At 45.9% G+C, this 25,512-nt stretch overlaps 3 protein-coding genes across 7 annotated transcripts in view; 1 reads left to right on the top strand and 2 right to left on the bottom strand.

Moving 5' to 3' along the window:
- Positions 1–1,630: 1,630 nt before the first annotated feature.
- LOC135259712 (zinc finger and BTB domain-containing protein 5-like) lies at positions 1,631–9,440 on the bottom strand. 2 transcript variants are annotated; one of them, XM_064344360.1, is made up of 2 exons: positions 9,037–9,440; positions 1,631–6,850 (listed from the first exon to the last, which is right to left on the bottom strand). In XM_064344360.1, exon 2 carries the CDS (start codon positions 6,845–6,847, stop codon positions 4,736–4,738), a length of 2,112 nt encoding a protein of 703 aa, XP_064200430.1. In that variant the 5' UTR covers positions 6,848–6,850; positions 9,037–9,440; the 3' UTR covers positions 1,631–4,735. The 2 variants fall into 2 exon arrangements, with proteins under 2 accessions (XP_064200430.1, XP_064200431.1); XM_064344361.1 differs by lacking the exon at positions 9,037–9,440 and adding an exon at positions 7,170–9,013.
- Positions 9,441–9,914: 474 nt separating this feature from the next.
- Positions 9,915–25,397, bottom strand: LOC135259711 (F-box only protein 10-like). Of its 3 annotated transcripts, none has more exons than XM_064344357.1 (11): positions 25,258–25,397; positions 20,565–21,173; positions 19,335–20,207; positions 18,184–18,333; positions 16,925–17,061; positions 16,576–16,646; positions 15,648–15,800; positions 13,699–14,019; positions 12,723–13,033; positions 12,246–12,436; positions 9,915–11,802 (listed from the first exon to the last, which is right to left on the bottom strand). In XM_064344357.1, exons 2-11 carry the CDS (start codon positions 21,147–21,149, stop codon positions 11,616–11,618), a joined length of 2,979 nt encoding a protein of 992 aa, XP_064200427.1. In that variant the 5' UTR covers positions 21,150–21,173; positions 25,258–25,397; the 3' UTR covers positions 9,915–11,615. The 3 variants fall into 3 exon arrangements, with proteins under 3 accessions (XP_064200427.1, XP_064200428.1, XP_064200426.1); XM_064344358.1 differs by lacking the exon at positions 25,258–25,397 and adding an exon at positions 22,204–23,066 and having other exon boundaries at positions 12,723–13,030; XM_064344356.1 differs by lacking the exon at positions 25,258–25,397 and adding an exon at positions 22,204–23,063.
- Positions 25,357–25,512, top strand: part of LOC135259710 (FERM and PDZ domain-containing protein 1-like) — a 33,253-nt gene continuing 33,097 nt past the window's right edge. For both annotated transcript variants that reach the window (XM_064344352.1, XM_064344355.1), the window contains exon 1: positions 25,357–25,497. The gene's annotated coding sequence lies outside the window, so the exon portion shown is untranslated. The remainder of the gene's footprint in view (positions 25,498–25,512) is intronic.

Here is a 25,512-nt window from a genome sequence, read left to right on the forward strand (position 1 = left end):
TTGTAGGTATTTCTGATTAGTCAAGTGTGTTCAATTGCTTCTTTAGTGTGCAATTGAACACACTTTCAAGACGAGAGCTTTCACTATCTCGTCTTGATTCTAGGCTTTTGATTGCCTTTGGAATCTGTTATTGGAGCTTGTCAGCATAAGGACTGGAGTTGTGAAAGTCAGTGGAAGTAATTATGAGGCTGAGAAAGCAGTCTCATACACATAGGAAAAACCTTAGTCTTTCCAAAATCAACCATTTGCAATGTCTTTAAGAAGAGGTCACCGTTGAGCTCAGTAATTCCAAAGGGCTTGATAGGCTAGGGAAGAACTCTACAGTTTATAACTGAATAATTCCCACCATAATAAAGAAACACTCTTCACGGATTAGGCGTGGATGTGTCAGTGACAACTATAGAGGTTACACTGCAAGATGCAAGCCACTGCCTTTAATAAAAGCTGAGAATCTGTACTTTAACCACAAATGAATTGTTTGATTACTAATCTAAGATTATGGATTACAGATATTTTCTAGTTACCTAATTATAAAATCAATTTAACTGTATTTTAGATATGGTAATTGGAATCAAACAGGTCTATATTCTTAAGATATAGATTATATATTCCTTGGCTTCCTTTAACATTTCAAAGTTAAAATAGGTCAAAAAGACTTTATTCCAGTGTGTGCTAAATATTTTCTTGGTAATTTGTCTTTACTAAAGGGAGATGGCCTAAATTGCATGGACCATAAGGGAAGTCCATCACTGCACATCAGGACATCAGTATTCATCTGGTCTTTGATATTTAATCATTACCGTGCAGCACTTCACATCCCTGTCTCATTCACATTATCCCAGACCACGCTGAATAACCCAGCAGACTGAGGCAGGTACAATGTCTGATACTGGGTCAGTCTGCAAGTTGTTCTTCCCTGAATTAACTCCTCTACTTCTTGATTCCTCACCTTCTACTAGATTTCCAACCAATCAGACATCTCCACTTTAACACAGGACACCTCCCACTCGCAGTCAATCACAGCAGGATGTGGAGGGTGCACTTTACATTTGTTCAATCTTCTTCGATGTTAGCAATAACAATCATGTGGCAGTTATAGCAGAAAAACCTGTGGTAAATGCCTTTTTTTCTCCAGCTGACCGATTACTCACCGATTACTTTATGTTCAGGAGTTTGCACTTGTAAGATCTTTATAAATCAAATTGAACCTGCTGTCTTTGTTCTACCTGTCAAACCGCTCTGATATAGCCTAATTCCCACGGGGTGGCACAGTGGTGGATTGGATAGAACCTCACGGCAAGAAGGTTGCAGGTTTGAATCCAGGCCAGGGCCTTTCTGTGTGGAGTTCTCTCTGTGTCCGCAGGGGCATTCCTCCGGTTTCCTCCCAGTCCAAAGACATGCAGGTCAGGCTCATTTAAGTTGCCCATAGGTATGTGCGTGTGAGTGATTGGTGAGTGTGCCCTACGACGGGATTGGGGACCTGTCTGGGGTGTATTCTCGCCTCTCACCCGGCACATGCTGGAACAGGCTCCAGCCCCCCTGTGACCCTGACCAAGAATAAGCAGGTTAGATAATAGATGGATGGATGTGGGGTGGCTGGTGACTACAATCACTTGCTGAAAGAGAACTGTGCAATTTTGAAACTTTATTCCAATTTAGACAACAAATGAAATACATAGTTTGCATTATTTAGTTCCTTTTCTACAAAGAAGTAAACATGTAAATACTCTAAGAGTTAAACAACACTTACTGTATGCAGGAGACCGCATTCTGTTCTTCACTTTTGGCATTTCACACCTCTAAGCTTTAGAAGCCCAGAGATTTGTAAGGCAATAACTTTCCGTAAGCAGTGTCAAATTCATGTACCAACCTAATTTTCTTCCGTAAAACTTGAAGCCATATTTATAAGTGCTCGTATAAATACATCAGATAGTGCACTCCCATTCACAGAAGCTCGTATAGCAAAAAGAATAAAATAAAATCATAAAAAATTACTGCCATTAACTGTTAAACACCGACTAATTTTTGTACTATGTGAGGGTTTTAAAACGGGAAAGTACGTTTCTGAAAGCTCCAGTATAGTTCCAATTCTCAAGCATAGACATTCTTGAGAAATACACAGATTCCAATTATAAGAAGAATTAGCCTTTAAAGATGTAGCCCTAAAAGGTGGTGATCTGTCGGTAAACTCTTCTTTAATAGGAACTGCCACGCGTATTTATTATGGGAGTAACACAACAATGCAACTCGGGAGAGGAAATCGGGCAGCCAACGTTTTGGTTGGGTCACAGCGAAGACGGGAAAACCGAAAAATAAAAGCAACACGGTTTGCGATAAGTGAAGTTCTGGAACGAATTGAAACACTACCCGGCACAACAACAGTCACAGATCGCAGTCCAGATTCATAAGCTGTGTGTTCCGTGTCGTTATTTCGCTTGCCTCAAACACGATTTGGTTTAGTGGCGGGTAAGACACAGACCTTCAATTGACAAACAGCAGTTAATAACGTAGCTTATCTCAGACACAATAATTATAGTAGTTCAAATACATTCTTTTTCTCAGATTTCCGCAAAGAACCTTCTCAGAACGATCCGATGTAAATGTACAGCAGCCACATTTGCCAGTGCGACAACACACAGTAATGAAGGCTTGAGCTGATTGATGGTAAGGATATAAAGGAAAATGAAGGAGATGGAAATTAAGCTTAATGATAATATCATTGTTTTGTAGGTACCGGCGAATAGCTTAAAACAAACAAAAAAATATGATTATGGCCGATATGGTACGCAACATGCGATGCCTTCAAGGCGCGCCTTGCGGTGTAAAATAAGTAACAAGCACGGAACCGTCCAGGCCCACGGCGCAACTCACTTCCGCAGACACATTTTAGCTGGCACCACCTGCGCATGCGTCCGACTAAACGTCCGTGAGTGAGTGAGTGAGTGTGACCACAATTTGCCACGCATAGCCCACGGCGACAGTCCTGCCAGCGCGTCGTGGGACAAATATCACGCTCGAAAAGTAGCCCGATCACAGTCATCAAAACCTTATTGTTATTTGGGATTTATTTTTAATTGGCCAACCTATTGGTCGATGTCTGCAAAGATATACTTCGTTCATAAGTAAGAAACTTGGTTGCAGTCTGTATTTGCGTTACAATGTAAAACAGGGACATCGGCCAGATTGATATCGGCTATTGATATCGGCCAGCGAATGTCCAAGTCTTGCATTCCTTAAAATTAAATAAAAATATAAACGTTCTCTGGGCTGCCTGTCCTTGTTTTTTATTCAGACAAATATACAATGAGACGACTGGTCTTACTTCACCAGTCTCCACACCTTCACTCCAGGCCTGTGTTAACTGACTGAATCTTTCACATCCTCTTTTTGCTTCAGACTGAACCCGTTATAGCCGTAATTCAGTGACTTATGAATAATGGTTCCTTGTTCTCTGAAAGAGAATTATGTACAATTGTCAGTCAAGTAATGAATGAAACTAAAATGAGTTTAGAGGAAAATGCACAAGAACACAGAACAGTCCAACGCACTGAAAATGGAGAATTCTGGAAACGGCTGGGTGATATTTCCATATGTTCTGAACAGTCCTTATACGACCCTTACAAAATGATTAAAACTAGCATTAAATCACTGCTTAGAAAGTTATCCAGTACTGTGTTTTTTTGGTGTTAGGTTTAGCAAAACGTTAAGCTCACGGTCTATTGACTACGACACTACACGGTTAACAAAAATGTTCACAAATACAACGAAACAACGTTTTTTTTTTTTTTTTTTTCTCTCCAGGAACAAAACAGAGCATCCAGAAGACTTGTGCAGTACTTACACATCTAGATTTACAGGGGAAGTAGGTTGCACACTTAAGTCAAGATCGTTCACACTTACCCTTGCCATTACAGGCAAAATTTTATTCTCCTGTCAACAGTGACCTCATTGAGAAGGAAGAACAAGGTGATTAGAAACCCAAGGTTTGTAGTCTCTATCATGACTTCTATCATGGCGACCTCACAAAGTTCAAATTTACGTATCTCTCGCTTTCCAAAGTTATTTTGGATCACATAACCGAAGACAAGCTTGTGGGTTTCAAAAAGGCATACAAATTCCTCCACGTGAAAGGCTGACTGTGCAAATGAGAACACTGCTACGTTTTTTTTCTTTTCTCCTACCGTCCTGTTGCTCCGTCATATTTGGACAAATGGGCTTACAAAAATCAGAAACTGCTTTTTAAATTAATGAACAAGAGCCACAGACTGAAGCATATCCAGAGAGGATATATTTCAGGGAATGGGGGCCTCTGTCAGTTTTCTTTTTTGCCCACAATTTTAAAAAGTCCCCCGTTTATCTTGTAGGCCGTGATTCCGTGTGTACAAAAAATACATTTAGAATTCACAATTATGACTCAGCAACATCATTACAAAAACCATAAAGGCAAAGTGCCAATAGCTTGCAGTGTCGCCCTGTCTCCAGCAAAGACGTTTAAAAGGTGCTTCACATTGGACCTGCTACCATCTAACGGACCGTGTTTTTTTTTTTTTTTTTTTTCCCGCCATCTTGGATGGACGCCTCTTTTAAAGAACTCGGCGAATCGCGTAGGACTTCCGAGCCGTTTCTAACGCATTTACTCACTGCTCATCGTGCGAATGGACCCTGTGATCCAAAGGGGGGAGACGTAACCGTTTTTTTTTGGCGAGGGGAGGGGTTAGGGTGCGGTTGGGGCGGATCAGAGGATGGAGCTCTGCAGGTTGCTGTTCTGCCAGCGCAGGCAGGTGGTCTTCGAGTGCTTGTACAGGTGGCTGGACTGGCTGAAGCGCTTGCCGCACTTGAGGCAGGCGTAGGGCTTCTCGCCCGTGTGCACGCGGATGTGCTTCTTGCAGTCCGTCAGCGTCAGGAAGGTCTTGCAGCAGATCTTGCAGGCGTACTTGCGGGCGCCCTCCACCACCAGGACGTTGTGCTCCGACAGCGCCTTCTTGCACTTGGAGAGGACGTCGGCCGACGCCCTGGTCAGCTGAGGGGGCGCGGCCTGCGCCCCCCCGGCGCCCTCGTACCCGACCCCGTTCATGAGCATGGCGCCCCCCGCTGCGCCGGAGGAAGAAGAGGCGTCCGGGAGCTGGCCGCTGTCCGCGTGCAGGGGACCCCCTCCCCCGTTGGGGGGCATTTTGGGGGCGATTCGACGGTAGCCGGGGAACCCCAGGCTGGCCCCGCCCCCGCCCCCGCCCCCCCTGGAGGAACGGGCGAGCGAGTGCAAGCCCAGGCTGGAGCGCTGAAAGTCTAGGGCGAACTGGTCGGCCCCGCCCACCCGCCGGTAGCCGAGCCCGTCCTCGACGGGCCGCAGGAAGAGGGCGTCGGGGTGGACGTCGCCGAAAGGGTGCGGCTCGCCGGACAGGAAGTGCTGGTGGGCGTGGAGCGCGCCGGGGTGCGCCGCGGAGGACGACGGGCCGTTGAGCGACCCCGGGCTCCGGAGGAACCCGCGCGCCTCCCCGTCCAGGCGGCACTCCGCCGTGGTGGTGTTGGGCAGGCTGTCGTCCCCGGCCGACCCGGGGCCCGGCTCCCCGAAGCCCTGGGCGCACAGGAAGCCGGAGACGCCGAAGCCCTGCCTCCTGTCCGGGCCGCCGTCGCCTCCCGTCGCCGCCCCGCCCCCGGGGCCCCTGCGCCCGCCGTCCTCGCCGGGGCCCTCCCTGCCCGGGCCCCCGTCCCCGGCGCGGGGGTCGGTGCTGGACTGGGGGCCGGAGGAGCTGCGGCCGCTGCTCTCGGGGCTCAGCTCGATCTTGTCGGCGCCGCGCTCGGCGTGGTCGCTGCCCTCCGCCTGGGAGGCGGCGTCGCTGGCCTCGTCCGGCGGCTCCGGGGAGCTCAGGGGCTCGGCCTTCACCACCACCCGCACGTGCTGCGGCTCCTCCTCGTCCTCCGCGCCCTCCTTCACCTTGACGACGACCCCCTCGCCCGGCTCCTCCTTCCCTGGCCCGCCTTCCCGCCCGCCGTCCGATTGGCTGGGCATCTGCGCGTCCTCCTGGGCTCCGCCCCCGCCGTACTTCTCCTCCTCGCCGCCCGTCTCCGGCTTCGGCTCGTCGCCCGCCCTGAGGGAGTCCGGGGAGAGGAGCCCCCCGCCCCCCTCCCCCGCCCTCGCTAGGAGAGGGTCCTCCGGGTCCAGGAGGGGGCGGAGCCTCTGCCTCTGCCTGTCCTCGGGGGTCATCAGCGAGGAGGAGGAGGCCTTGCGCTTGTGGAACCTGCGGATGGGGAAGGAGGCGCGCTGCTCCACCGTCCCCCCGCCTCCCACTCCCCCTCCCCCTCCCCCTCGCCCCGCCTCGTCCATCCCCCCCAGGGCGGAGCTGACCAGGCTGAGGCCCAGCTGCTGCAGCAGGAAGGAGCGCTGGAGCCGGGAGGCGGAGCCGGCCGGGGGGCCCTGCTGCTGGTCCGGTTGGTGGTGGTGGTGGGCGGTCCTGTCCCCAGTGGGCGGGGACATGGGCAGGGTGCGGGTGGTCAGGTAGTGCTTGCAGGCCTTGACCACGGCGTTGAGGTGCAGGTGGGAGGCGGCCAGCAGCACGTCCATCACGTTGCTCTCGCCCAGCATGAGCGTGGACGTGTACATCATGTCCACCAGGGCGGCGAAGGCCTCGGCCGTCACCACCTCGCTGTCCAGCTGGATCATGTTCATGCTGCCGTCGCCCTCGGCGACCGTGAAGAGCGCCCGGAAGTGCGTGCTGCAGGCGGCCAGCACCGAGCGGTGGGCCTTGAAGTGCCGGCTGCCCACCACGATCACGCAGTCGCAGAGCTGGCCGTGCAGCCGCTGGGAGTTCAGCTGCTGGAAGATCTGGTCAAAGTGCCCGGGGAAATCCATGCCCTAGAAACGGCAGCAGACAGGAATAAAGCGATAAAAAATACAATAATTTAGCATGAATAAATGCATAAACACATCATATTATAACATAGGAAATATAGGAAATGAATACTGAAAATAAGCCGAGTAAATACAACCATGACAATATTCACAAATATACATGTTGCATCAAGCTTTGCTGCACATATATCTTACCAATAAATGGTATTCACAAATATATTAATTTTAGAGGTGGCATGAAAGTATTTATATTTATTATCTTGTTGCAGATTGGTAAAATTATTCAAATTGGTGTTTTTTTATTTTTTTTTATCATACATACAGGTTTCCACACTGAGGGTTTTGGAATTCAGCTGTAGGTGTACCAACTCGTCAAGGAAAGATGTAACCTCTCAAGGAATAATTTGCCAGAGCTCATAAGAGAAAACGAAGCAATAGTTGTAAGAGAACTCATCTGACTGATTAAAAGTCTTCAAATGAATAAGAAGTATTCATCCTTTTAAAAATGAATATCTGTACCGAACACAATGCGGCATTAAGACAGTAAACCATCCCTCATTAGACAAGTGTCCAATTAACAGCTCTAACACCTCAGTAATTAGTTAATGTTAGAATTAAACAACATATAAGGGGGTAGGCTAGACTACTCCATGAGGACCAGGAAGTACCAGGTTAGAAATTACACAGAAAAGAAAATGCGTCTCTTTGATATGATAAATTGCAGTAACGTTAGCTAACTATTTTTGCAAGCCTCATTATCAAACCAGGAGCAGTTATGAACGTGTCCTATACAAAACAAACAAATCACTGAAACAGGATAAATCAGCGTAGACGTGCAAGCAAATATCCCTTAATTTAATCACATTCGCCGCCGTGACGTATTCTATCCATTCATTTCAGGCAATCACTCGCTCAAAACCACGCCTCATTTGGAAACCGTTACTCCAAATAAAATGCAGAATGAGATTGCTGTTGTTCTTACGTCCTACCGATAGCAAAGGTAGATAAAGTGGTCGCCCGAATTAATGCAAGCTAACCCAACAAAGGCGGTATAGACCGGGTAGTCTGTGTGTCTGCAGCCAGAATCGGTTCATTCAAGGTAACGTGTCTGAGTCTGGGCGCCGCCACCTCGCCCTCCAGACAACTCTCTGTGTAATGTTATGTTACGCTAGCTGCAAGTATCGAAGTCAATGGTACATCATGGCTGACGCTAACGTTACACAGTAAGAGAAAATGAGACAATATATGGAATGTGGACAGTAATCGTTTACAAAACGACATGGGGAAATAATGGTAAAATGCTGCGGATAGCACGCAATGCGGGATAGTCCAGCTGATTGTGTCTGTTGTTGACCATCCATTCTTTGTAGCCAGCTTGGACAGTTCAGATATATGATGTAGACTGGTAACTTATAATAACCGCAACTAGATACGTTACGTTTAGGCTACATTTTGAATAAACAAGACAAAATTTATAATTTGTTCAACGCTTGGTAAATACAACTGTAGATGGCTGGCAAACGCCATGCGACATCCACCACAGGCATTGTCACACGTCAGTATTAGTAACTAGCTGGCTAGCTACCTAGCTAAAGTTAGCCAGCCAGTTCCAGCGGTTCCCATACCGCCAGCGACATTTTGTTTATGTATCAACCTAGCAAGAACAATTATGTTCTTGTTGGAAAGAAATAAAACGCATTTTTGTAAACCATCTTATAACTAAAATACATAGACTATAGCTAACATAACATAAAATGCATGAACTGGCTAACTAGCTAGCCAACCCAAACGTTAGTTGGCTACCTTGAGCTAGCTAACGTCAAACCCACACAAAAGTCTCAACAAGGCCGAAAGAAATAAAGCTATATCCGACTGATAGTGGTTTGTATCCAGATTATGGTGGAATTGCATTAGAATAGCTTCCTAGCCAACGTCAGCTAACTGAACTGTGAAAACTGGCTACAAAACACTGAACTAGCTCCCTTGCCCTTTCTATTTGCTTACACTGTAGCTAGCTAGCAGCGAAGTTAGCTAACTAGCTGCCTGAATGCGATCTATTCATTCTGTCGTTGCATTGGAAAGCTTGTCTCTACGCAGGCGTGTTGTAGGTTACAGACAGTTGTTGGAGAGAAATACACACAGACAGCGGGTCTGTAATTTGTAAGTCTCTCCTAGAATAACCCATTCACCTGTAACGTTCGTTTCCGCCGATTGACAGATTCTCGTCTTTCTCGTTTTCGGCGCTCAGAAGGCCGCGTGGTGGTCAGACTCGGCGCATTGTCCAGATATTCTCGGGAGGGTAAACGGAGGATCACCCAGTTTCCATAACCTCCGGATGAACAGGGTTGCGAGTCAAAACAGAATATCCAACGAAGGAAGCCCCCTCCCCTTTCCTGCAAAACCTGGACAAACGGAACGGGAAACAGACTGCCTAAGCAGCCCCACTCTAACTACGGACGGGAAAACAAATCCCTTTTGAGTCACTGGATTCATTCAACTTCCTAATGTAGAACCGTTACATTTTCTGGGGAGCACTAGCTGCTTCAGTGGGTATAAAGCAAGTTTTTGCTAATAGCTGAACATTGTTAACTTGCCAGTAATTAATTTAATTTGGTTTTGGACTATATAGAAATTAATGGAATATAATAGAAATAAAAATGTAGGCCAATTTTAAGAATTTTGATGGTAAGATATGTTTGCAAGATGTTTTACAGAATAGTATATGCTCTGATGAAACATACCTGGACCAGTCTGAAACACTTAGTAAACCAGTAAATTGCAGAAATTATTACAGGACTTGAATTTAGTGGAATTTTGTCACTGGACTGAACCTGTTTCAATGAGGCTTTCTGAGGGCATGGGGTCACAAGCAAATGTTCCTGCTTCTGTCTTGAATGCCTTTCCAGTTGACATACACAGCACAGTCTACTCTAAAAGGCTGAACAAAAGAAAAACCAATAGGTGATAGAGATGTTGATTGTTTGGATGCGCACGCAAAGGTTTGTGTGATTCTCATCAGATGGTAAGAGGAAAAAACACTAATTTAGGAAACATTGTGCAGCATTGCTTAGGAATAGAGCTTGTTTATTTTGAGCTAGGACAGCCAATGTTGTTTGTTGTAACTTGGCCTCATTTTAATATTAATACTTTTAATGGAAGGCCTTTGCAAGTTTTGAATGGCTTATAGACAGTTCTTAGTATGCGTGAGTAACTTGGCATTTTACATTAAAAACTTGTTTTTGTTGAGATTATATACCAAATGAAAGAGCAAGCTACTGCATCCGGGTTCATCTCCATGTAGCCTAATACCATAATATGTTGTAATGCCAAGTATTTACATATCAATCCTGGCTTACTTGATGCCTTACAATTAAGTTGTCAGGCCACTAGAAATTTAGATATTGAAGATTTAAGTCCAGTTTTTAATTGTACATGCAAATATGTGAGGGTTTCATAAAGTGATAATTATTAAAATCTTTATCATTCATAGCTGGGAGATGGTGGTGAATGAATAAGTTTAGTTAAGAAATGGGCAAAAACAAGCAATATCAGTGACCACATACACTGATAATATCGCAAATCTCAGAATCAGCATGGCAGCCCAGCTCTGGTTATCACACGGAATATTTTTTTGAAAAAATATCAAACGTGGGAACATGAAAGCTAGCTTCGTCTAACAAACCAATGCATTTTCAAATCTCTATATCAAACATCAAAGTGCTTTAATGAGTTCATGTACTAAAGTAAATTAATTGTGTAAATTATTTCATTATGTAACACACTGTATCAGATCTGTATTTAGCTGAAAAACTACAGCAGACAAACTACAGGAGACAATTAAAACAAAGGATTGCCCTTTGTATTGGCATATGCCCTTCAGTCTCAAATGTCTTGTGAAATAAAGTGTATAATGGTGATAACAAAGTCAACAGAAATATAGCATTGGGTTCTGCTAATACTGATAAAGGATATTGAAGAAGAAATGTAAAATTAAATGTTCTCAAAGCTTTATAAGGGCTCATGATAAGGGGTAATAACCGAAACTGAAATTCTAAAAAAGGAACATAAAGTTGATGTTGGTTAAGATCACAGACAAGGAATAGCAATGCTAAATACATATAAGTACAGTTATTGCAGAGCATTAAAGCAGTTTTTTTTTCCTTCTTTTTTTAACCCCTTAAGTACAATAAGGCCAACTATTACCAGATCAATATGAAACATTGGCAGTCTCACCTCTTGGTTATAAAATGCGTACCAGCTTTTATGAGTCAACTGGATCTTCAAAGCATAGCCCACAGTGGCAAACTTCTGATGGCTGTATCAGTGGTTTATGATATCTACTTAGGTCTGACAGTGTATAATTAACTTTACTTATAACTTCGGCAGGCTCAGAGAGTTGCATCATGGGTACTGAGAAGAGTGAGGCGAGAAGGACATGTGACATAACTGCACCGGAACTGTGTGAAGCAGTCATAGACAGGCACTTCTGGCACCCTAGGCACCACACCCTCATCAGTACAGTGACTCTTACTGGGCATAGGGGGGCTTTCCTGGTCAGATTTGGCAGTGACCCAGATAGTCGGGCCTCACGCAAACACCCAAGGTCTGGATGGCCCAGATTTGTTCTGTAATTTTCAGAGGACTGGTGAGTTCAGAGGTGTTTGTGAGGTCACAGAAGCCTACTGTAGCTCCATATCAGTGCACAAGGACTGCAGCGGGGCTCTCTTCCTCCTTGGAGTGTGACCGTACTGGGAAGGGACAGCAGAACTCAAAGGATGGTGCAGAAGATGCTGCCGTTGTTATGGCAGCCGCTCTCCACCCTGGCTGTGATCCTGGTCGCGATGGCGATGCTACGTTGGGCAGGGGGGCCAGAGGGGGCACTGGTGGGCTGGCCTTCTGGTTGGGGGCGTGGAGGGGGGTTCTCCAAGGCCCAAGGGGGGTCTGTCTGCCTGTTACTGAAAGAGACGAGGGAAAGAGGAGGATAAAAGGAGAAAGATGGTTGCAGACTCTGCTACGGTCCCAAGTAGTTTAGTACAAAAAGATTTCGACACAGTGTCTTCTTCACGCTGAGGAGTGTGCGACTATCATTCCTCTTTTATGTAAAACCTTACACCCTAAAGAAGATATTGTGTCAATCTTGGGGTTTTTTTTGTAATAAATTACTAGCTGGGAGCACAGTAGAGTGTGCAACTATCTTTCTCCTTTTATGATTGCTTTGTTAGTCAGAACACAGACATATTTTTGTGTGTACGTTCTCCCTGTGAGTTGAAATGTCATGGATACTAATAATTTAATGACTTTTTTAGTGGTCTCAGGGAAAGTCAGACAATACAAATACATGAACTACACTACAACGGTAAAGCATCCACTGCAATATGGCAGTAGTGTGTATGCTTGCCTTTTTCTGCCACGCGCTAGCAAGGTGTTGTTGAGCAGCACACAGGTGTTGTTGCCAGGATCTCGATGGAGCAGAGGTTTGGTGCAGCCGGCCCAACCTTGGAACACCAGGTTCTCCTGCACCACCCCTTTCACCTGCTCCAGCACCACGATGCCACACCCGCGCGCGGACTGAACGCGGTTCCTCAACACCTGGGGGAAGGACGGAGAGCAACGGACTCAGATTTCACCTCTGCACCCGAGAGGTGAAAAGTCCAGCTGTTCAGAAAGTAAAAGTCCTTCCACGTGTTTCTTCCACCCGTGAACTCAGCCAGCTGATTTCACTAAGTAGTTCCACCTGCTGGCTGAACAATTGTGCCAATTAGCCCTAGCGATTGGAACAAATTTCTGGGATGGACTTTTACTTTCTGAACCTGGATTTTACACCTTTGCCGTGCCAAAAAAAAACGACCGAATAGAACTCGCGTCGCCCGCCCACCTTGATGTCGGCGGACTCCCTCAGCCGTAGCCCGCAGCCCCGGTTCCCCACCACGTCGTTCTCCACGATCTGCCCGTCGCCGCGGGAGCTGACGCCGGGGCCCCGGTTGTCGTAGATGCCGTTGCCGCGCAGCTCGGCGCGGCAGCCGGCCGCCACGGTGACGCCCGCGCGCCCGTTGCCGCAGATGCAGTTGGCGACGAGCCGGGAGAGCTGGGCGCTCTGGAGCAAGGCCACGCCCGCGCCTCCGTTGCCGCGCAACACGTTGCCCACGGCGTTCAGGGCTTCGCTGCTCTTCACGTACAGCCCCACTGCTGAGGGTGGGGGGAGATTGGCACAGGCAGAAACATAATCACACTACACTCTTAGCCCAACACCCTCTCCCACCACCTCACCTGCCAATATTTTATTCCTTTCATTCCATTTGTCCATTTTCTAAACTGCTTATTCCTAGTCAGGGTTGTGGGGGTAGCTAAATCCCAGCATGCAGTGGGTGAGGGCCAGGAATACACCTTGGACAGGCTGTAAATCCATCACAGGACCCATATACCATTCACTCACACACTCATACCTATGGGCAATTTAGAGCCTCCAATTAGCCCACTGTATGTCTTTGGACTGTGGGAACCAGAGTACCAGGTGGAAAGAGAACATATAAACACACAGGGAGAACATACAAACTCCACAGAAAGGGATTCGAACTTGGTACCTTCTTGCAGTAAGGCAACAGTGCTATTCACTGCACCACTGTCACCCCCTCCTTTTATTTTCCTAACATAATAATAATAATACAAATAATAATAATGCATATTTAATCCTGTCACCATACAGTGAGAGACTATTTGCCTCAGGGTGGCTCTGTCCTAAATCGTTTGTGCATTTCCTAATCTGAGGAATGGAAATATTCAAGTTTTCAGTCTGTCTGTCTGCAGACCTTCCAAATTTCTCTTTTCAAAATGGCCGCTCCCCAATCTCTCACCTCCGTTGTTGCTGATGCTGTTGCCCTCCACGAGCGCCACGGTGACGGGTCGCCGCGACGAGAAGCGCTCGTCCTCGCTGTCCAGGTCGCTCTCCCAGGCCAGCAGCTCCCCTTCCTCATTGAAGTTCTCATTCGCCCCTCCTCCCGCCCCTCCCCCTCCCCCGGCCCCCTGCCCGGACGGGTACCCGTCGCCCCGCCCACCACCCTGGCTGTCCTTGCGGCAGAAGACGGCCACGCCGTAGATGCGGTTGTGCGAGATGCTGTTCCTGGAGAGCTGGGGGAGGCTGGATGACATCACCCACACGCCGCAGCCCCTGTTACCTGTGGCGACAGAGAGGGCGGCCTGTCACTCAACTCCTCTCCTCCCCTTCCCGTCCAGGATTTTACAGAGGCACACAAACAAATACAAAGTTTAAAAAAGAGACAGCTGCATTACAGTACAGTGTTTCCTGTAGTAAATCTGTTAGTTAAAGTGGTGGTGTGGAGCTGAGCAGTGGCTGTGTACTGCAATTACTTCACTTTCACTGCGCTGTTACCTTGAAAGCAATATTCAATGAATGTGCGAACTTTACATGGCTGAAAAAATAGCTACGTTGGGAGGGCTGCAGTCAAATAAGTAGGGCCACCAGTTTTATCTCCCCTTGTTTAAAAACTTTACTGACAGTGGCCACAAGTTTGTCAACTTCAGGGAAATTAATTGACAAGCACTACTCACTAGTGCCATAATGTGAGCATTGAAAGTTAAATGCAGTGAATATGGCAACAAACTTTTCAAGATGTCTTTATATGCTTTTAATATATTACTTGATTTATGTCAGTTACAAGTAGGTACACTGTCAACAAGGAGAACTTTCAGAACGATTGTGAGAGATTTCTCTTGAACAAATAATATATGTAAAACAGAATTCTCTGTTCCATCTGTTGGTTCGTCCGTGACCACAGATATGCTATCAGTTGTTTCAATCACTTCTTGAATTTTTATTTTATGCAAAGTAGCGGTCTGCTGTACATATTTCTGTGGAAGCTGTCGAGCTGACAGAATTTGTCATTACGAATGCATCTGTTAAATCTTGAATGACATTATCACCGCTCAAGTCTTTTCCAATGCTGACAGATGTATTCCCCCTCTGTGTTGAGCTTAGGCCTTAATTCATTTTTCAAATGGTGGTCTATTGTTGGCTCCTTGGGATTTATTGATAAATTTCAAGTTGTGCAAAACAAATTCAGTTCATCGTTATGCAGTGTACCAGGTGGATACAGCTTCACTTGTTCGCTCAGACATGCTTTTCGTAGCATTTAAACATCCATCCATGTTTACTTTTGCTTTCCATTGATAAAAACAATTAGTTGATCCCAATAATACATAAACAAATTGTTTTTATAAATGGCTCAATTAAAAACTAAATTGTGCAATCAGCTTCTTGACTGTGTGGTTGAAGTGCCCGTGGGGACCCCTAGAGGATAACCATTGAAATACAAGTTTAAATCCCTGAAGATCAGGTGGTGGAGATAAACTGTTGGCTCTACAAATAACTCAATGGATTTTTTCAGATTTCCCACCTATTCAGTTAAGGTGAAACCATTGTTTTTTTTAAGGTGGCCCACCTTAAATATAAAGCACTGAAGGACACACTGCAGTGATGAATATCCCCATTACACTACCCAACTGAACTCTCCGAGCAAACAGACAGACATTAAAGCACTCACAGATGCAGGAGCTTATTGTGAGCTCCTATGGGACAGACAGATGGACAGACAGGTGGTGCACTCACAGTAGCTGCCCTTGATGAACACATCTCTCCCTAGGCAGACAAGCAGACAGGTGGACAGACAAACAGACAGAAAGATAGGGCACATACATGAGCACAACCAAGCAGGCTGGTTGAAAGACAGACAGATAGACAGACAGAAAGTCAAGTGGGCAGGCGCAGGTCAGGTTGCAGACTCACAGTAGATGTGGTTGCCCTCAATGACGCCCCGCCCCCTCTCTCCCACCACCACTCCGTCAGAGTAGCCGTGGCAAATGAAGTTGTTCTTCAGAATCGGGTCGCCGCCCCTCCTGATGTCAACACCTCCCCATTGGTTTTCCCGGATCACGTTTTCTGACAGAGGATCAAAAATGCAATAAAGTACATGAATCCATATAATATGGCCGTTAACCCTTTTGTTCTGTTTAATTATTAGCACTGGTGAAACTGCTAGCCTGGGTCAAATATACCCAGGTTATCATTGGGAATTGAGAAGCCTGTATAAGCCTGTGCTGTATAATGTCGAGTTGTCCATGCGGTCATGGTAATAATGTAAACCAAGCTCTTTGACCACTCTCTGTACTAAATTTTCACTTTGAAAATGTATAAAGTAAAACAACGCTCAGGTCTGGTTTTGGAGAGCCAAAGCACGGAAAACTTGATTCAGTTTACAACCTGCATCCTTTCCCAGCTCTGAAGGTATTAGCAGTTAAAAGAGCTGTAAATTGGGATGAACTGCAGGCCTCCGGGGACAAGGTATTACAGCTCAGCATTACAATGGGAGTTTCTGAATAATTGCCAAGAGTGCTGAGACTATGAGGTGGACTGTTGAGGAAAATAGATACCTAAACAATGCGGTAAATGCCCTCAAACGCTTTTAAAGGCACAGCCAACCTGCAACAATCTGCATCAAGATAAGCTATAAAACCGTTTGGGAGCATTTTATATAGTGTGTGGGTTTTCATGTCTTTTCCATCAATGAAATTAAACAACTTTGGAAAAGGAATGAGATTAATGGTGATGCAGCATTCATTATTCAGCATTCATTCAGTTTCATCATGTTTATTAGAGGAGAGGGTTGAGGCACAGGGACCGGTATCTAGTACTGCCATTAAAGAATAATGCGTACCGATGATCAGGCCCCTCCCATTCTCGTTCACGGCAATGCCAGCTGCTTGGCCCTGGAAGATGTGATTCCCACTGAAAAGCACAAAAAAAGAAATATAAATATTAAAATAAATATTTTGGGCTGCTCATGATATTATGCAACATGCCCAGGCCAAACCAAATTAAGTCTGTATCAGAATTTCATTTTGACTCATATTAAGGTTAGAACCCAATTCAATTTCAATATCAAACGGAACAGTCCATTTCTTTACGACACGACAGAAAAGTTTCCCTTTTCCAGGTTGACAGCCCTACAATTAGGCATTTGCACAGGAATACACGCACGCACTCATGCGCAAACACACACACACCTCACCACCGGGTTCCCATTGTACAAGATGTAGATGCCCGCTTCCTTGTTTCCGTAGATCTGGTTGCTGCGGATGGAACCTTTCCCGTTTCCCAGGACGACGATTCCGGAACGCAAGCCACTGTGTATTCTGTTACACTGTGGGAAAAGAGAGAGGCAGCACTGAGGTGGAGCGTTTTCAAAGATTTCTAAAGAAAATAAAAATAAAAATTGAAGGCCAAAAGCACACGGTTCCTTACAAATACAGAACTGAACTGAAGTAATTTATTGAAGAAACAAAGCAGTTCAAAATGGACATTAGCCAATCCCGAGTGGAGCGTTACTTTGGCACTAATTATTCCGTTCTGTTATTACAGTGCTCTTGCTTGACTGATTTCCTATTCACTCTCACCGGCTGCTTGGAGGACTTTTGAGTTTGAGGTCAAGTTTGTCTTTGTTGTTTCTTGTGTGTAATTCAAATGAATTAGGGCACTGAACTCTGAGACATTTTAAGTTCGGACTAATTTGCTCTGTGAAAACTCTGCTGCCAAAAGCAGACAGAGAAAACTTTTACTTTTTGCTAAGGTTAAATAAAAAAGAAAAAAAAGGGCAGCTGAAAGGAACATGGAAGTGCAAATCGCCCCAAAAAAAGTTATCTTAAGTGCGTTTTAAATTATTTAAGTAGTAAAAGAACAAATAAAGAAAGAGGCTAAGTGCATAAAAAATACTGAGCTTTGCTTTATAATAATGGTACAGGATCTTGCTGATACCCTAATCAGTTATGCTGTAGGGCGCTCTACCAAGAAAGAAGTTGCAAATATGCCTACAAGCATTTTCATAAAACCGTGTGTACATTTACACGTAATTGGAAACAAATGAACAAATTCCGCCAGATTTATCAAACACAAGTTGACACAGCTTTTTTTTTGTATCCACGTGCGTATGCTGACAAATGCCATCCATCATCTATAATATTATTACTCCTGGTCGTGCTGGAGCCTATCCCAGCCTGCACTGGGGGGGGAGGCAGGAATACACCGTGGACAGGTCGCCAATCTATCACAGGGCGCACACACACCATTCATTCACACGCTCTTACCTATGGACAATTTAGAGTCTCCAATTAGCCGACATGTACGTCTCTGGACTGAAGCACAATAATACAATACATCTTTTCAGATAGGATTGGACACCCTTGCTCCAGAACTTCCCCACCTCACACTTGAAAATATACTAGCATCCGCTGTCCGACAGTGGAGCCTAGCCTCGGGGATACGCTACCAGGATGATTGGGTTGGCCCCCTTGCGGATATCCAGCCCGGCCTCTGCGTTGGAGTGGATGTTGTTCTCGGCAATGAGGCCCTGGGCGGAGAGGCGGAGAAACACGCCGGACCCCTTGCACCCAGACACCTCGTTCCGCAGCATGACGATCTGACAGGAAGGAAGGCAGCGCGACGATCAGGCAAGAGCAGGCAAGAAAATAAAAGTCCCCAAAAAGCATAAATTACAGTAGGGTAAAAAAAAAATCCATTGTAAGATCCAAGACACATTCTTGTCTCTGTGGTACAGCAGCTCCCACCCACAGCGCAAACTGCCCAAAATTATTCAGGTATTATTTTATATAAGGTGCTGGGTGGGTGGGTATACTGCAACATCAACTAACAAGATACATTCTGGTTCTCACTGTCCGGTTTTCATTTGATCGATGTGCAAATGATTTAATGAGTCATATTTTCATTCTATACGTGAGGTGAACACTTATCAGGCATTCAAAGGACTCATAGCTTTCTTTGAATAAAGAATCTTAGTAAATTCACCTTAAAATGTTCATTGAACAAGCAGACCATATTTAGACTAGGTTCATGAACCTGCAAACAAGTATGTACGAGTACAAAGCAAGCCAGTAGGCAAAACGAGGCAGATCAATATATTCTCAAAGCACTGATTCAAACACTTTCCCTAGGTGTATTTTTCCACAGTACCATACGTTTCAAGTTGGACTGTGAGGTTTTGCACAAGGTCATTTTTAAAAATTATATATCTACCTACCTATCTACCTGCCTATCTACCTGCCTATCTATCTATCTATTGATCTATCTATCTATCTGTGTGTCTATGTATTTATTTATTGTCAGACAAGGAAATGGAATAATATGGATGTCAGTGAGCGATGTCTGTCCTTGTAGCCAGACGCTGCTCTCTGGCCGACAGTAACATGATTAAAGACAGCTCAAACAGCTCAGACGGAAGAGGTGCCTGGATGTAGGTCATTATTATTGCCTTTTGATGTCAAGATCATTACAGCGCACTTTATCTCTGCCAAGCCCATTACAAGAAAGGCGCAAGAGTGTCCTTTCATCTGCTCTGCGCGACAGGCACTATCATCCCATTACGTCTCCATTATCACAGAGACGTACGGACGGAGGGGGCACCTTGGCGTTCTGGATGCAGCGCACGGCGTAGGTCAGGCCGCGGAAGACGTTGCCCTCCAGCCAGGCCTGGCCGTGGTTGCAGACCAGCACGCCCCCCTTCCCGTCCCGAAACAGGCAGCGTCGCAGCAGGCAGCCCTGGACCGAGCCGGCCAGCGCCTGGGCCTCGCGGTCCCTCTGGAGCTCCTGCTGGAGGGAGCACGGCTCGGGGGGCGCGGAAGAGGAGTCGCGGGACGGCCCCAGGAGGTGGGACAGGCCGTGGCGACTGTAGGAGAGCTTGTACGCCTCCGGTCCGGAGGCTTCCTGGCCCTCCTCTTGGTCAACACCCTCCTCCTCCCCCTCTCCTTCGTCTTCCTCTTCGCTGGGCTCGCTCTCGCTGCAGCCGTCCTCGATCACGGTCCCCTCCCCGCAGTCCTCCGCCGCCCCGCCTCCGTCCCCGCACCAGCGCCCCCCCTTCCTCCACGGGTCCTCCGGAGTGGAGGCCACGCCCAGGGGCGGGGCGCCGGGGAGCCCGTCCGCCCTCTCCGGGCGGGCGGCGTCCGAGTCGGCCGCGGCGGGCCCCGCCCCCAGAGCAGCAGGCCCCGCCCCCGAGGCGGCGGCCGCGGCAAACGGAGCGGCGGACGACTTGGCCAGGGCGGCCAGGTGCCGGCAGGCCCAGTTGCGGTCGGAGACGGGCGGGCCCTCCACGGTGACGGAGGCCGTCTCGCTCCCGGAGAAGTCGCAGCTCTCCAGCAGGCTGAGGGCCACGCCCTGGAAGTGGGCCCCGCTGGCCTGGCCGAAGGAGCAGTACCGGGCCTGGCAGGTCCCAGGGCCCCGGACCTGAAGCTGGCCCCCTTCCAGGTTGCAGTTGTCCAACTGAACGTGACCCGATGATGTCTGAGAGGAGGCAGAGAGAGACATAAAATAAAAAAGTTTTAAGTCACTTTCTTCACTCAAGACTTAAAACTATGACGTAAGCTTAGAGACTTGACAATTTGGGGCATATAAATCCATTCCGCAGAGCACCAGGGACAACAACAGATAAGCATTCAACATTAAAAAAACATTACTCATCTATATGGGGGGTATACGGAAAACCCAAAGTTAAAGCTTAAGTTAGCTCGCTAACCCTGAAATCATTCTCTGAACTCACATAAGATGACATGGCAGCATTCTCATTGAACACACTGACAGAAACACACACACACGTACACACACACACACACACACGACCCTCCCAGTGCCAACTCTGACCTTGTACACCACAGGGGAGAACCAGGCCGGCATGAACACCAGGTTGCAGAGTCGGGCGGTGGGGCACTGCTGATCGATGCTAACCAGCAGCGCCACCTCGCCCAGCTTCCCCTTGCCCACGATCTCCACGGGCACCTTCAGCGCCACCTCCGTCTGCTCCTCGTACACGCCGGGGTGGAGGACCACCCGGTCGTAGGCCCCCGCCGCCGAGAGGGCCCCGCGCAGGGTCTCGTGCTCCAGCCCGGGCCCCACGCGCCACGTCCGCCGGTCCTTCTTGCGGCGGAACAGGTAGAGGCAGGCGGCCGAGTCCGGCTCGGGCCCGTTCCGGGTCCAGGTGCGGCTGGCCAGGGCCTGCTGGCGCAGGGCCTCCCTCCAGGACGGGGGCTCCAGGTGCGGGCGGTTGGGCCAGTTTGGGTGGCGGCACTCGGGGCAGCCCAGGCAGAGCTGGCGCCAGCGCGTCTTGTCCAGGCTGAGGATGAGCTCCCGCCACGCCCGGCACACCAGGCTGCAGCGGCCCAGGTCCGGCAGGGGCAGGTAGGCCAGAATCACCCGCCACAGCTCCACCGGCAGACCGGCCACCTCCATATCACGCCCGTCCTGCCCCAGACACTGAAAACGGGGATTTGGGTTTAGGAGTCAGATTTAGGAATGCAGTTGCAATATCTCACGAGAATGAGAATGACTGAGTTGACGAAACACACCATTTTGAGGTAAAATACAAGTACTGAGTCACAACACGCACACATACATGCACAGACATACAAACGTACACACACACACACACACACAATGTATATTGTTATGCAACTGTTGCACTGTGTTTCTGTGCCTGGGACCTTTGTCTGTGGAAATGTGTTGTAGTCAATCACGCTAATGAAAGTAGACTGTGCACTGACAAATTATTTTAGAATTATAATCACCAGCACCGCAATCAGTAAGATACTTTTATTTTATTTTTTATTGCACACAAGGGTGTGTGTGTGTAAGCACACAATCATGAAAGACGTTTTAACAACAAATGCTTTGAGTTCCTCAGAAGGCAGTGCATTAAAATAAGCAAGAGATAAATAAATCATTAGGCTAATTTATTCAGTGGCACTTCAGGCTATATATATATTTGGTTCGATACAAAAATGTCACTGTATTTCCCTTTTGACGCAGGTCAACAATTAGGCTATACTTACAGCGTGTACGGGAAGAGCAACATTCAACTATATTTGTAAATTCGGCAAAGAAATGATGGTCCACATCACATTTATTTACAAATTCACTTGATATTTGGTTCGTGGTTTTGCTACACATAAACAAACCTGGTCATGGGACTTATTAGATGCGCAGTATCTCTATGACACGTGCTGATGAGAGAAACTTTGTTCCAGAAACAATTCTGAAGTAATTGCTTGTGAATTTATAGTCAGCTACACCAAAAATACAAAAATGACATTGTAGGGCGGTCGTCATCAATACACTACTTCGGTTTCGATGCTTGCTGAGCCAAAGCATTTGCGCTTCGCATGCCTCCGTAACCTTGGAATTGATGGCACCGATGTCGTTCTCAAATATTTGCAGATGTGCCAAGTTTCCAACCAGCCTCGAAAGACCAAAAGACTAGTGAATATGAACAGAAAATATATCTTACCTTTTAATAGTGACAAATGCATTCTCATATTTTCCTGATTCCTTTCTATTCTCGGAACCCAAACACAATACTCCCCGAACATAAAAACGTCAGGATAAAGAAGTCAAGACCATGTCCTCTGCTCCAGCGCCATCCCCTTTCCTTTACCACAAAAGCGTGGAAATACGTGTTCGGTTGGGTTAAGCAGGGTGGGGGATGCCCTATAGAAGGAGGCAGCCTGTGGTTTCGGTATCTTATTCTGTTCTGTAAAGCTAACTGGATATCAGCAGCCATCTAATTTGTTTTCCAAACGGGCAAACTCTTCACATCGCTGCTACGTATCTTCCCGTGGTGTTGTTGACAGTTATATTGTTGATTTTGGTGTCGGCAGATGTCGTCGTTGGTCCTTTGTTGTAGTCCAGCATAACGTTTCACAAAGAACCGCCGTCCTATTTTCATGCCGCTGTTTGACATATAAATGCACGGCGGCTGCAGCTTTGTATCCTAGCTTTAAAGAAGCCGACAATGAAGGTTTTCTTTTTTTTTTTTTTTTTTTTGTAAAGCATAAACCGCTGCGTCAACGTCAGATGAAACCTTTTTACAGTCTCTGGATGAAACCCAACAGGTTTTCTTTTCCACTTCGGTGTCTTTCCGGTTCAGGCTCCTGGCAACAGTATAGATGATTTTAGATGAAAAATACCCATTTACTAAAAAATACGCGGTACTGTATGTTGCTGCACGCATAAGTCGGTCCTACCAACACTAAGCATGGATGACTGTGTTTGAGTGTAGGATGACGGAGGGAGGAGTTTATGGATTGATTAGCCAATATATTTATGCAGTTTTATTCAACCTCTTCCCCACCCCCCAATACCCCCAAATACAGGCATTGCACAAAATAGCCTACATTTGGGACCTATAGGGTGCCAATGTAATTTAATATACTGGACCACAGTTAATCATGCTCATTAATATTATACATTATCAATAGGCTACGGGTAGGCCTACAAAGGTTTTTTTTTTTTCCAAACGTGGGAAATACTGGACTTAATAAATATATTAATAATAAAGTGGAATCAAGTTTAAAAAGACTTTTCTCAAATTATGCATTAATGGAGGTGGCATCTGATGATAGTTTGGGAGACTCCATGTCCCAAAGATGGAATCAGGTTTTGTACATTTCCAACTGTTGCCTTGGAATAAATTCCTTTTTGTGACAGTCAACAACTGTTTATGTTAGTTCTTCTGAAAGTCCTTTGCATTGCTCCATGCTAACGGACGGCAGAATATGCACAATGGAACACAGCCATGAATAGGCTATCATTTTGCATCCCAGTGAAACATATTAATGCACATTGTCTTTGCTGGGATTTATTTTGAATAATCATTTAGGGCTGTGAATATGTGTGACATAAATCCTTTTGGCAAAGTATTTTGTCTCAATGCAACTGTTTTACTATAAAATAATACATTTTCCCATTGTATGTGCATACAATATAACGAATTGCCTTTACAAAGTAAAAAAGGAAAAAACTCAAGAAAATGTGTTCCTAAACTATTCCACAAATACTGAAAAAAGTATATATGACCAATAGAAACTGTTCAAATAAAACATAACACTGTCAAGATTAATAAACCACATCCATACAAAAGTACGTTCAATTGTTTGGTTTATTTGAAATAAATAAAAGCCAAAATGATGCACCATTTAATAAATGTCATCCATAACTATCCCTAACTGTAGGCTAGCTATACTTCAGCCTATGAATACTCTCGTGTGCATAGGTTTGTCTGCGGCATCGGTATGCTGCGCCGACGAGGACGCATATTTTTGCGTCATCGAAAATGGATGACATCCAGCTCTGTACAGAACGTCAAGAGGCACAAACTGCACGGACTGAGACCAGGCGAGATGACTGTAATTGGATACTACTCAAGCCACGGCCAGTCTAGTGGAGGATACAAGCACGCGTGTGAATTATGGACCACTCATATATTTATTTGTGATATCATATGCAGAATTACATTGACTACTTCCATTTTACTGGTGGTAAAGACATCAGTGTAGGTATATTATTTTGCATATTTTCTACTAAAACGTCCCGTTATTTTGTAACACCAGACGTAAAAACAAGCGCGATATAAAAATAACTGCAACTTTGTAAATGTTGCTATTATTCTGTTCCAGGTTAAAACACTTTAACTTTAAACAAATTCATTTTACTGTATCACTCAAAAATAAACTCAACTAAAATAGAGGCAATGTTGCAAGCAAAGGCGTCATCCAAATAAAAAAAAAAGTATCCCATTGTTCACGTGGCTAGAATACAGCATCATATTTTATCTGGTTTTGTCGCTTATTCTGTATATGCCACATGTGTTAAACTGACCCAGATTTCAGTGGTAAATCAATTTGATATGAGTTGACGTCTAAAAAGGCTATCTAAATTTACATACTACGTTGCGTCAGCAGATGGCGATACTTTCTCATCATTTGCCTATTTGCCTAAATTTCGTGTAGGGCGTTTAAACAATTTGTTGTTGCTGTCGTTATTGCTGTTGTTGATGTTTTAGCCTATAATTCTTCTCGTTTGTCTTCCTCCTCCTCGTAATAATAATAATAATAATAATAATAATAATACAATATTATTAAAACAAAGCCTTGATCGACGTGCAATAGTCTACGACATGCACATTTCTGAAATGTCTGAGCTGCCAGTTACTGTTACAATATATGAATTGCCTGCATTTTGATAATATCGGCATTGGCACATTTTGTAAATAAATGTCATGTAATGCAGAGTGGTTCATAACTAGGCTTAGAATCGTAACACTGGATTTTTAAAACATTTTAATTTGCATACTGGTTACACTTAGAACAACTCACAATGAATCAATTTTAAGCAGAGCAGGCTTGCCTATTAAACTGAGCTGTATCTTTAAATTTCTTAAAACGGGGCATTTACGATATGCTGACCAATCGGATTTATGCTGACCTCACTACTTTCCTCAAGATTACCGAAATATTATATACATTTTGATTTTTAATGAACGTGAATGAGAAAATAACAATACCCGTTTCGAACACACGTGCTGTTGATCGTTTGCATCCGTAGTAGCCTGCGTACGGCATTGTTAGTCTCGTTCTGGCATGGATCTGAAGCTTGAATAAGTTGTCTGCACTCATTGCCATCAACCCTCCCCGTCCCGGTTTGTGCTTCTACAGATTTGGCAATCTAGGATCTATCCTTCCCCTCTTTTGCCTCTACTACACTGGCTGGCTGTTATAGGATCCGATTCCTTCAGCAACACGAGGTGAGTTCGTTTTAA

The sequence above is a fragment of the Anguilla rostrata genome, chromosome 7 (genome assembly GCF_018555375.3).
Source record: "Anguilla rostrata isolate EN2019 chromosome 7, ASM1855537v3, whole genome shotgun sequence".
NCBI lineage: Eukaryota > Metazoa > Chordata > Actinopteri > Anguilliformes > Anguillidae > Anguilla > Anguilla rostrata.